We start from the raw sequence: 13,061 nt of genomic DNA on the forward strand, positions 1-13,061 counted from the left end.
ACTTCCACGCCAGTCTTTCTTCTCCGTAGTGAGAATTACCTCACCTGGAACTCACTCCGCAAAAGGTTTCAGAAGCCTTTTCCTATGAATGAAGCAGCTTTCTTCAGGGGCAGATGCGGAAGCTGCCCGCCCCAGCGCTTAGGCAACCCGCAGGGGGGTGGGGGAGGAATTGCCTCCCAAGCAGTGTGGCTGCTCAGAGCTACAGTGGCTGCTGCCCGTGTGTCCAAGGTTTTGAGTGCCTCTAGCTCCCTGTCCTCCCACAATGCAGTTCCTTGACCCTGAGGAACTTCTGGTGGATGAAGAGGATGACGTTTTTGGTGAAGGTAAACATTTCTCTGGCAGGAGCCAGGTTGCTCTGCTTTGATTTGACAATGTGGGAAAACTCTGTCGTGCTTTGAAATGGTGCCGGTGAAGTAGTCTGGGTGACAGGCTCAGGAAGGGCGCAAGGCAGGGAAGGGGCGTTGCTGTTGAGTGACTTGCCAACGGTTTTAGTTTTAAAGGACGGCACTAAATATTTATCTGTTTTATTTGCATTGGTGTTTTGCCTGCAGGAATGTCTGTGCGAGAGTGTTAGAACTGGAGTTACAGACAATTGTGAGCTGCCATATGGGTGGTGGGGATTGAACCCAGGTCCTCTGGAAGAACAGCCAGTGCTCTTAACTGCTGGGTCATCTCTCCAGTCCCTAGGATTACAACTAAATAAGGATTTGCCTTAGGCCAGAAAATAGAACTAAGTTTTTACTTTGTCCCTCATCTGTGTTCTCGTGTGTGACATCAGGGAGGCCAGCCACAGTGTGTTGTGCATGCCAGGCTGGGGTAGACACTGAACGAATGGGGCAGGAGGCCTTCTGCCCTCTCCACCTTACACCTTCCCTCCTTCCTTTTGTGACACTTGTTTGTTACCCAGCTCTCCATCCCTTTGCAGCACTGAGAGCTGCTGGTGCTTCCAGGTGTGGCCCTGGGCTCTGTTCTTCGCCTTCTCTGTTTGGTGGTTACTTACTTAACCACCAGGTTAACAGTTACGACCAGAAAGACTCACCTGGAATTGGATAATCGTGAAGTTTTCCAGCCACTGCCCCCTCCAGGGATGGCATTCTAAAATGCCCAGTCCACATTTTCCTATCCAGAGAGTTTTTTTTTTCTCTTTTTGTATCCAGCTGTGGTGCTGAGGAGCACCCTCTACAGGCGAGTGCACAGCCGTTACATCACACATGGCCCCGTCCTGGAGGAAGGTTGGTTAACAAGACCTTCAGCGGGCAGAGCTGCAAGAACCTGCAGTTCTTTCTCCAGTGCGCTCACAGCTGTTGAGGTCATTTAAAATATTCTAGTTAGTGTTTTACATGGATGACCTTTGCCTGCATATATGTCTGTGCGCCGTGTGTCTGATGTCTGTGGAAGCCAGAAGAGAGGTAGGAGTCTCCTGGAACTGGAGTTACAGACAGTTGTAAGCTGTCATGGGGTGCTGGGAATCAAATCCAAGTCTCCTAGAAGACTAGCCAGTGCTCTTAACCATTGATCCCCCATCGTCATTATTTTAACCTCATTGACTGGGTGTCACACCAGGTTTAGACTTGATTCTCACCACCTGTACAATTCAACCTCTGTCTCCTTGATGGCAACATGAGGCTATAGCATCTACTTGGCCACACAGATCAGCTTTTTCGTGGTGTCATTACTATTTGTCTTGTTCTTCAGTGGGTCATGTTTAACTTACTCCGCAGAGACTAGAGGGAACCCTTCGAGAACACTAGTCGTATGTGTTCACTGATTTTCAGAGTCGCGGCTCACTGCTAGTTCATGTGGAAGCTGGCCCAGGTTGTGTCTCGCTGTAAAGAATGCTGTGCAGGCACTGCCTGGGTTTTTCCGTTCGTCTGATTTGTGACATCACACAGATTGTTTAGCCCCTTTGTTTCCTAGTTTGTTCACTTGGGAAATGGAGCACAGACCTCCTAGAACTATGTGCAGATTAAATCCTATTACAGGGAAGTTCTTAGACTAGTACTCAGTGAGCAAACATGTACTTGCTACTGTGTTTACAAGTACATACTCTTGTAATAGAATGGGGATTTGGTTGTCCCCTGTCATATATAGGTGTGGGAACATGGGCAGGCCATTTATCCTCTTTGGGTCTCATTCTATGTCAAAAACACAAGTTGTAATTCTCTGAGTTTTATTTCAGTTTTATTTCTGTTAATAAAGTATTTTAGCTAGGATTCAAAATAATGGCTTTCATTTTCACATACACATATGTACATATACACATATATACATATATATACAATTATACACACATACATATACATACATATATGTACATATACACATATATACAATTGTACATGCATACACATACATGTATGTACATATACACATATATACATATATACAATTATACACCTACATATACATACACATATGTACATATATACATATATACAATTATACACACACGTATGTACATATACACATATATACATATACATACAAATATACACATACATATGCATACACATATGTACATATACACATATATACATATATATACAATTATACACACATACATATACATACATATATGTATCTATAATTTTACTCTGCTCATATTTTCCCTTCACTCTTCTTCCCCTACTTGGCCTGTCTTGTCTGAGACCTCATGTTTAAAAGCCTCAGATTTCCACCTAACCTCTCTATCATGACACTTTTACCTGAAATGAATGACCAGCCCCAGTCTCTCTGAACTTTGTGCTTCCTAAGCTACCCTAGAAAGAAGAGCACTCCCCACACAGTGAGTCCCTTCCAACACACAAAAGGGAACCACTAGGGATGCTTGTTGTCAGGGCAACAGCTGACTCGGGTTTTGTTGTTGTTTTGTTTTGTTTTGTTGTTTTTAAGGAAACATTGTCCCCTAGAGAAATACAGGTCTACAGGTTTTGTGCAGATGCAGAAAGATCTGGAAAGGAAAAAAAGCAAGTGGTTTTGTTTTAACAAGGTGTTTGTTCACCAACTCTCTGAGACCCTGTTTGTTCTCTGTGGTTAGAGAAAATGTTAAGGTTCACAGAACTAAGAAGCAATGTGTGCCACTCTGTTGTTATTCTACAAGAAGCAGACAAGAGAGAGAGACTACTCACCCACACATAACACCCAACATTTTTCCACAACTCTATTTCTCTCTGTCTCTATCTCCCTCTCTCTCTCCCCCCCCCACAACCTTAAGTGTGCTTTCTAGACAACCACAGCAGTATTGTGTCATTAGAAGGCAGTAACTACAGATGTGATCTTTCTTGGGAAAGTGGGTATTTGATTATTGAGGTATCGAAAAGCCAGTAGTTGGCACTAGTGGCTGTTTTCCTTTTATTGTTTCATGCTTATCAAATTAAAGGGCACTTATCCATGTTATTGCCAGGCGGTCTTGACAGCCGGCTGGTGAACATTGGTGGACACCCCTGTATGGATTATCTTGGTAATGGTAACTAACAACTATGACGTTGGCAACCATTGCTGAAGAAAGCCCTGCTCAACTGGGACGAAGAGAACCGCAATCAATTACATGTGGGAAGAATCAGTTCTCAGGTAGTGGTCAGCCAGCCTGTTAGCCTGAAAATTACACCTTAGCAGCGGTTGCCTCCTTTTTTTAGAAGCTCCAGCTTTGATTGCTTCCATTTTCAGAACCGCTCGGTGGCTGCAAGCCAGTGTGCTTATTAGAACAGTAAAAACGCCACGAGTTCACAGTGTGCGTGCGAAGAGTCGCTCGCTCCCACTCTCCTGTTCACATAGCTCCTAAGAGCTCACTTTAAGGCCACACCTAGCTGCAGAAGCTTCAGCAATTCCTTCTGTTCCCAGAGCTGGTAGAGTACATGGTAGTAGGTGCACCTCTCCTGTCCCAGAGGAACTTCCTTCAGTCTCCTCAAAGAAGGCCTCTAGGTGGAGATGCACTGGCTTCTGTAGCTAGCACTCAAAAGGCCAGCAGATGTCTACAACAAATTCACTCACTTTTGGACAAAATATCTCACCTTTCCCCCCATGAAAGTCAGTCTGGGTGCTTTCCCTTCCAACAGGAACCTCCCCTCAGAGAAAGGGGATCCCAAAACATATCAACAAAAGATCACTAAGATGAACAGGTAAAAACTACACGGTGTGTTGTAATCTAGTATATTTTGAGATTATGTTGTGAAATGCATTTGCCCCTTCTAAAATTAAAGCATGACAGGAGGGAGGGGGAGGAAGAAAGGAAGGAAGAAAGGGAGGGAGGAAGGGAGGGAGGAAGGATGGATGGAAGGAAGGAAGGAAGAAAGGAAGGAAGGAAGGAAGGAAGGAAGGAAGGAAGGAAGGAAGGAAGGAAGGAAGGAAGGAAGGAAGGGGAAAGAGTTTAAACTAAGGTTATATATAAAAGCAATAAATGCAGGAAGCTCAGACTGGTTGGGTTAGAAACTCACAGAAAAAAAGCAAAGGAAGTAGAACATAAACATAAGAAAGTGTTGGGGTGTTCTATGATTATTCTATATTTCAGATCATACAAAACATACAACAACTGTTATTTAAATGTATTTAATCTTTCTCAAAAATATCTGGGGTTCTCAAGTGGACCCCCACAGAATTGGAAAGCCGGCAGGAAGCGGCTGTCCTGGTTTGACAGAGTGAGAAGAATTGGTTACTCTCTGCTTTTACCGTTTGCCAAGACTGTTTGGATCCGTTTCCAGCCTGGATTCCTGGATAAACAGTTTGGATGGAAATCATTTGCCTTGGTCTCTCTCAGGGCTGGGAGCAGACACAGACCTCCCCACAGTGATTCATGCCCGTGCAACCTCGGCCTTGGGTTACTGTACATTCTCTTCCCACAGATGTCTAGGAAGCTTTCTTCGGCTGGTGCCAACAAGATGGTGTCATTTCAGGGGCACAACCCAAAATAGCACATTGAACTAAAGCTATGCAGGCCGACTCAGCCACCGGTCCACCCCTCTGATTTATGGCCTCCAGTGACCTCACACTAACCTATTTAGATCCGCCTCAGCTAAAAAGGGGTTTGATAGTACAGGTCGGGCATGCCGTATAGCTTATTTTAATATTTTGTGACAGCCAGAAAAGTTGGACATTTTAGGAAATCTGGAATATATACTTGGGCAGAGCTTGTCTTGAAAACTAAAGCCCTGTGCATACCCAGACAAAGAGAACAAAGGAGGGAGAAGGAAGGAAGGAAGGAAGGAAGGAAGGAAGGAAGGAAGGAAGGAAGGAAGGAAGGAAGGAAGGAGAGAGAAATATGTAGCTATTATGACCAAAATGTTGAAATATGTGAGCCTAGCCCTCCCTCCTCTTTGAGAAAAAGCCATTTACTCAAGTTCACATATTTATTAAATAGTGTGATTTCTTGAGTTAACTATGTCTAGTATGTTTAAAAGCATAAAGGACAAAGCTGCCTTTTAAGAAAACATTGCTATTCTGAGTGTCTGATGTCATACGATCCTCAGTAACTGGCTCCCAGAAGAAGTACCTTTTGCAGACACAGAGCTGCAGAAAGTACCTTGCATACAGAGAGTCTAATGCCACTGCTGTTCATACAAAAGCAATGCCATTGTTGCTCTTAGATTGTGGACTTTATAGCACTCAGACTTTCAACTCAGGTAAGAGAGCACTAAGCTGCTCCATGTACGGATGATGATGATACTGATGCCAGTGGTAATGGCAATGATTTGATGATCGCGATGGTGATGGTCATGATGAGGACAATGGTATCACTGGTGGGAGAGGGGTGGCAATGATGATGGTGGCTTTGGTGATCGTGATGGTAATGATGGTGATGGTGGCTGTTGTGATCATGATGTTATGATGGCTATGGACTCATGACATTGATGCTGGTGATAGTGGTGGTAATGATGTCGGTGGTGATTACAGTGATAAGTAAGTGATAGGCAAGTTGGTTTTAGTGGTAATGGTGGGGAGAGTAATTAATGGTGGTAGTGGTAGTCATGGGAGTAATGTTGATGGTATGGTAGCGGTCATGACCATGGTGGTCATGGTAATGATGATAGTGGTGATGGTGAGAATGATGGTGGTGGTACTCATGGTAGTGGTAGTCATGGTGATGATATCAGTAGCTGTGATGATGGCAGTATTGGTGGTGGAGGTGTTGATGGCAGTAGTGGTGGTAATGATTATGGTGGTAGCAGTATTAGTGATGGTGAAAAAGATGATGGTCATGGTTGTGATGATGATTTTCTAACCAAAGAAACTGCCAAGGTTAAAGGAAGGGATGTATGAGATAACTGAAAACCATTAAAGGCTTCCTACCTGGAAGTTGCTCATTATCTCTGACAGTCTCAGCTCTCCCAGCCTACCAGGTCTGTTCAGTTCCCCTCTTCCACTGCTGGCCTTTGTCACACACCAGCAAGAGTTGGCTTAATGAAGGACGTGGGCTGGTCCAGTAGAACTGTTGGGACTGCTCCCTTCAGAAGTTTCCTGGGAATATAGAGCACCCTCTGTCTCAAAGCTGCAAGCCCTGCTGCTATCCGGTCTCCACAGAATAAGTTTTTGTGACTTCATAGTGACTGCCTCTCCCATCACCATTCAACACAGTGCTTTTTCAAAAGTAAGTTGAGAAAGGCTAAGCTTTCTGTGTTGGATAAAACATTTCTGATATAAAGTTAATGTACATTGATGACATATATATACATATATATGTCTACATAAATGTTGCAGACTTTTAAAATAGCTATTAAGACTGTCAATGAAGCTGCTAGAGAGGGGTTCTCAACCTTTCTAATACTGTGACCCTTTAATACAGATCCTCATGTTGTGGTGACCCCAACCAGAAAATTATTTTCATTACTACTTCATAATTATAATTTTGCTACTGTTTTGAATAGTAATGTAAACACCTGTGTTTTCCGATGATCCTAGGTGACCCCTGTAAAAGCTTATTTGACCCACAGGTTGAGAACCACTGCTCTACAGTGTTCCCTCTCAGTTTTGTTTTTACTTCCAGTAACTTCCAAAAGTTTTCAATATTAAGAGCCCCCAGAGAAAACCTTGACAATCTGTGTTCACGTACTTATGTGTAAATATGTTCAGGATGACAAACATTGGCTTGTTTAGTGATACTGCTGCAAGAGGCAATAGAGCAGGTAGATCGAAGCTAATTCCTGTCCTCTGGATGAGAACTAACTGACAGAGATTTTCTAAGCATCACCCACAGTTTCTGACCAGGACACATAACTGATCAGCAACATTGGAAATGGCACCCACTGCAGCAAGATAAACCAAAACCAGATCAATGCAGTTCTCCTTATCTACTGCAAAGTCAGCTAGGTGATGGCAGGCCGTGAGCTTCATCACCTTTGGGTGAAAAGGCCATGTGACTTGCAATGTAGCAGACAGAAATGGGCCCATGAGAGGTGGAGAGATGGCTCTAGTACTCACCATGCAAGCACCATAACCTGAGGGCTGATCCCAGAGCCCATGCAAAAAGCCTAGGTACAGTGATACATGCTTAGAATCACAACAGTAGGTAGGCAGAGGCAGGGTTGGGGGGGGCATGGATCCTTAAGACTCACTGGTCAGCCAACATTGACAAATTTGTGAATTCTGGGTTGAGTGAGAGACTCTATCTGAAAAAATAAGATGCAGGAAGACACGCACTGACCTCTGGTCTCAGCATATATGCACACCCACGCAAGTACTTATACATGCATGCAGACACACGGAAAGAAAACCTGTGAGCCTTCCTAACATTGCTGATGTGCACGGGAAGACAGGGCTATCTACTTCAGACTCCTTGGGAGTTTCAGAGCTACTCACAATAAATCAGTGGCTCTCTGCAGTGCTCTTGGTCTGGGCAGGGGTTGACAGGTCCTTTCCTTCAGGCCAAAGGCAGCCTACTGCCTGCTTCTGCACAGCCTGCCAGAAGGGAATGGCTTTCACAGGTTAGCATCTGAGGCTGATGTGATGGTGAGAGTCACCAACCTCAAGCCCAAGCCAGCAAAATGTTATCCCAGAGAATTCTACCCTTGTCTTAGGAGGACACTGTTACAAGAAAAAAGAAATTCTCAATTACCATTGTATTTTGAATTTGTCAGTAATAACTAATATGAATTGCTATTTTTTTATCCTGTGTCTTCTGCATTTTCTCATTTTTAACCTCTCCACCCACAAAGCCTAAAATATTTACTAACTTCCTCTATAGAGAAAAATCCTGCTGGCCCCTGGTCTGTGTAGATCATCAACTTCCAAGTCACTTTTTATACTTACTTTTATTTATGTGTGTGTGCCTGGATGTCTGTGTGTGCACTGGGTGTGCAGGTGTTCTTGGAGGCTAGAAGGTGCTAGATTTCCTGGAACTGGAATTACAGATGATTGTAAACTACCCAAAATGGGTTCTGAGAGCCGAACCCAGGTCCTCTGCAAGGGCAGCAAGCCCTCTTAACTGTTGAGGGGACCCTCCAGGCCCTTCCAAGTCATTTGCCTCTTTTTGTCACTGAGAGTTTCTTAAGTACCTCTTTCTGTAGCTCCAGTTTCACATCTGTGTCTTCTCTCTGTGAAATTCCCTTGTGAGTGGGATTTATCCCATGGGATTAATTAGATATTCTTTTAAAGGGAATGTGTGCAATACTACTTGAAAAGATGAAAAAAAAAAAAAGAGTGCTTCAATAATACTGTCCAGGGTCGGGAGGGGAGAGCAGCCAATATCATGAAAGAGAAGGAACCCAGGAGGAGCAGTGCTCTGTTTTCCCAGCAATAAAGTCGTTGTAAGAAAATATCACAAATGAAGGGTTCTGAGCTTTTCCTGGTTATTCCTCGGCAGAGAATTCTTTCTTCCCTTGACACTGGTTTCGCAGGTCCCTGGGACCTACTTGTAATGAACGGCTGTGTGCAGGCACAGCTCCAAACTCTCTTCTTCTATGCTTTCCCACACTGAGATGCCCCAGTTTGCCAAGGAGCAGTGGTGCTGGATCTTAAGCAATATCTTCCAGAGAGACTAGACTGAAGCCACAGCATCTTTCTGTTAGAGAATTACGCGAGTTTGCCCCGTCTTTATCATCCTTGCACAGTGCTGGTTCCCTCCCACAGCCCCCAGTCTGGGAGGGAGATGCGTGTGTGTTTGCTCACATGCATGTTAATCTGAGAATGAGGAAGGTTTTACAAAATAGACATGACAAGAGAAAGCTGAAAGCACTCTCTCACACACACATGCACACACATACAGTGGGAGCTACGGGCTTCCTGTTGCTAAGCACTGGAAGAAGCAGGAATGTCTGGTTCTATTAAACATCTTTGGGCAGTTCTCATAGGCTACATGGGAAGAAAACCTCTCTTCTAAAAGACAGGAAACTCTCTCTTGTGCTCTGTTGGTGTAAAGTGGCACCCCAGCTGTAAATGGCAGAATAACAACTCTTGAAAGCATTAGAAACAGAGTTGCCATATGATCTAGCTACCCGGCTTCTGGATACACAGCCAGAAGAACTGAAGGCGAGGTCTTGAGATGTTTGTGTGTTTGCACTCATAACAGTGTTATTCACAGTGCCCCAAAGGAGCAAGCAGCTCAAGTATCCATTGAGAGAGAACGAAGATACAAGGCATAGTGTGTACTGACATTGGAGTCAGCCTGTCTTCAAAATGAACGAAACCCCGATACAGGCCCCAATGCGCATAAATCTTACAAGCATCATATTATTGAGAGTAAGTCTATCTCTACAAAGGTAAACACTGTATGATTCCACTTATATGATAAATTTACAGTCGTCAAATCCAATGAAACAATAAGCCAATAGTTCACAGGGCTGGCGGAGGAGATAAAATGTGAATTATTTTTAAAGGTCATGAGGCTTTGGTTTTGCAAAGCAAAAGAGCTCTGGAGATTGGTTGCAGGGCACTGAAAGCAAGCATATCGAACTATGCATTGAAATTGTTAATATTTTAAATTTAAATTATATGTGTGGATATGTGCACCCGAGTGCATGTGCCGGAGGAGGCTAGCAAAGGTGTCAGTTCCCCTGGAGCGGGAGTTGCAGGCAGTTGTAAGTTGCTCAGCAAGTCCTTTGGCACCCAACTGTAGTGAAAGAACAGCAAGTGTTCTTCACTGCTGAGCTGAGATGCTAAATGTCACATCATTCGACACAATTACTTCATATACACATATATAGACATATATGTATATACATATCAGTATTTGAAAAGTTAGATCTGAGTGTATTCACCATCAAATAATGAATTCCTGGAAGTCCGAGCTGCTTTTCTCTTGAAGCCCATAACTCTAACATAGAGATCAAAATTTCCACAAAAGACATTTGGTTCTAGGGGAGCTGACACCAATCAAGGTGAACTCTACCCAACACCATTTTAGAACGACCGGGTTCTTCCTAGTGAGACTGTAGTGTTTAGGGTTAAAATCTTGTGTTCGGTAGCCCCACCAAACAAGTTTTGGTCACTAGTCCCTAATATACCAATTATAGAGACAAGTAATAGCAAAGAGAGCGAAGTCACATTGGGAGGAGATGCAAAGACGTCGAGCGACCCTCAAGTCCATCTTCAGGGGCACAGGCATGAAGTTTGGGGTTAGTAATAGCAAAGAGACCCTCAAGTCTATCTTAGGGGCACAGGCATGAAGTTTGGGGATAAACAGAAGGCAAGACATATGTGCTGTTTAGCAGTCCTGGTCAAGATATGGTTCTGCTCATCACTGACCTATCATGTCTCAAATCCTGTCTGTTTTGCAAGGTAGCTTAGTAAATTGATAGAACTGTGTAGACTCTCTCCCTGGGAGAAGAGTTCCTCCTGTAGCTGACATCAAACTTTTAACCTTTCCTTTCCCCCAGCATGGGATTCCTGGGATCCATCTTTTCAACAGCCCAATGGCTGCAGGGAGGGACACAAGTGTGTCTCTTTAGAATAACTTTGCTCTTGACAGGACTATTACCCAAACAGCATGTGCAGGCTTTAGATAATGGGATTCTTTCTATGAATTTCTGCCTAATTGGGAATGGTTCTTAGGAACGCTGCATAAATGTTTTGTGATTAGCCCTCAGTGAGGTTCCTGAGAGGAAGGACACCCTTGGCAGCTGTGATCTCCTGAAGAACTTGTAAACTTCAGGACATAACATCTTTTTCCACCATTAAGACTGTCTATTGGAAGTCTGCCATGTGCTGGGCTCAGTTCTATTCTGGCTCCTGAGATACAGCAGTGACTATAATAAGGTCCCAGGCCTGGTGAAATCACACAGTGTTATAGAGGAGGAACACAGACAGGAAAAGACGCAGAAGTGCCCTGTGTTGAGGGAAGAGAAGTGTTGTTGACAAATGGGGTGCAGGGCAGGAAGGCTCAAGCATGGTGGCCCAGGAGGGATTTGCTGACAAGTGCCGGAGGCCTGAAGGAAGTCAAAGTCTGGCCTTGTGGATGTCTAAAAGGAAGAATGTTCCAGGAATAGCAAAGAGGCCATTGTGTCTGCAGCACAGTGGGAACAAGGCAGAGAGGGGCAGATGAGATCCAAGAACTTGGGGCTTGGGGAACTCCACCACTTGCAGAGCCCTGTAGGATGCTGTGAAGACTCAAGTGTTTACTTTGCATAAGATGGGTACCACTGGCCCATGCTCAGCTGCATGGCGTGATCTGACTTACCTTCTGGAAGGCACATTCTGACTGTCCCTTTGACAGTAAGAAGGAGGAACTCAGCATGTAGCTCAAGTGGTAGAGCTCTTTCTTAGCATGCAGGAAGCCCTGTGTTTGATAAACTTGGCATGGTAGTACATGTCTGTAATTCCACCAATCAGGTGATGGATGCAGGAGGATCAGAAGTTCAGGGTCATCCTTGGCTACATAGTGAGTTGCAGGTTAACTTGGGACTTGGGATGCACAAGACTGTCAAAAATAAAAGGTGTAAGATGCAAAGGTAAGCAAACAGTTGGGACACCATTGGAGTAGTCCAGATGACAACTGATAGAAATTCTACCAGACTCTACAGCAATTGACCCAGGGGACATACAGTGAAGGAATAGACAGGAAAAGGCCTAAGTTTGGCTTGAGTATATCGAAGGATAGTGCTGCTGTCTGTTCCTCGAGATGATGGTGGCTACTGGAAGAGCTGGTGTGGGTTGGGAGAGCCAACATGGACTAAGGAGCTCTTTACTTCTCCTGGGAATCAGGAGTCAGAAGCAGACAGTCAAGCTTATAGAAATTGTGAATTGCTCCACCAAGTACTCTAAGTACTCAAAATAATGGAGAATCAAGAAGTGTCTACTGAAATGTTGGCTGGAAAGCAGTGTAAATAAACATAAACTTATCCATGAAAGTATTTCTAGTCTGTAGGAATTGAGACTATAAAAATCTCTATAGATGGTTCTAGAAGAATAGGAGTTCAGCAATGCAATACAAACTGCTGGAAACTCTCCGAGAGGGTCAGGAAAAGTTGAGGGAGAAAGGACTAGAGCAGCCCATGCAGGTCCTTGGAGGGGAACACGGGCAGGTGAGAGCTTTGAGCCTCCGGGAGCTATACGTCAGACACATGCCAACTGAAGAACTGTGCGCACAAACTGCCTCTGGACATACTCTCCGCCTTTGGCGCTCTCCATACCCAGTTCTAATGCTTGCCCTTCTTGCCCTTTGAGTCCCAGGCTGTACATCACAGACTCTCAGCTGGAAGAGCTACAGGTGTTATTGGTTTATTCCTCCCCAAAGAAGGAAGCGGAACATCCCTGAGCTGCCCTTTTTCTCTTCCCCAAGGAGATACAGCACTGTCCCTCCGCCACATTTTCATTTAATAGTCAAGAACCAGCGGCCAGCGTACGCACTCTTCTGTCAGTTCAAAGCCCACACGCTCTGTCCAATATCGCTTCCCTTTAGTCTAATCTTTTTGTAGGGCAGTCCTTGGCAGAGTACGTTACCCTTTCAGTGCTGGGAATTCAGCTCAGGACCTTGAGGAGGATGCTAGGCAAGCACTTTGTCCCTGAGCTACGTCCCTCTCCCTCTTCGCAGCCTCTTAAAAAAAAAAAATTATAAAAACATTTTACCATATCAGGAACTCTCCCAAATGCTAAAATAGACAGTCCAGTATTTTTCCATCACTAAGCACTTGAGTTGA

At 44.3% G+C, this 13,061-nt stretch overlaps 1 protein-coding gene across 2 annotated transcripts in view; it reads left to right on the plus strand.

The window, feature by feature from the left end:
* The first annotated feature begins 200 nt into the window (after positions 1-200).
* Ripor2 (RHO family interacting cell polarization regulator 2) overlaps positions 201-13,061 on the plus strand; it is a 111,370-nt gene continuing 98,509 nt past the window's right edge. For both annotated transcript variants that reach the window (XM_057787474.1, XM_057787475.1), the window contains exon 1: positions 201-323. In XM_057787474.1, coding sequence (XP_057643457.1) covers positions 263-323 — 61 coding nt within the window. In that variant the 5' untranslated portion in view covers positions 201-262. The remainder of the gene's footprint in view (positions 324-13,061) is intronic.

This window comes from Chionomys nivalis, chromosome 13 (genome assembly GCF_950005125.1).
Source record: "Chionomys nivalis chromosome 13, mChiNiv1.1, whole genome shotgun sequence".
Classification (NCBI taxonomy): Eukaryota; Metazoa; Chordata; class Mammalia; order Rodentia; family Cricetidae; genus Chionomys; species Chionomys nivalis.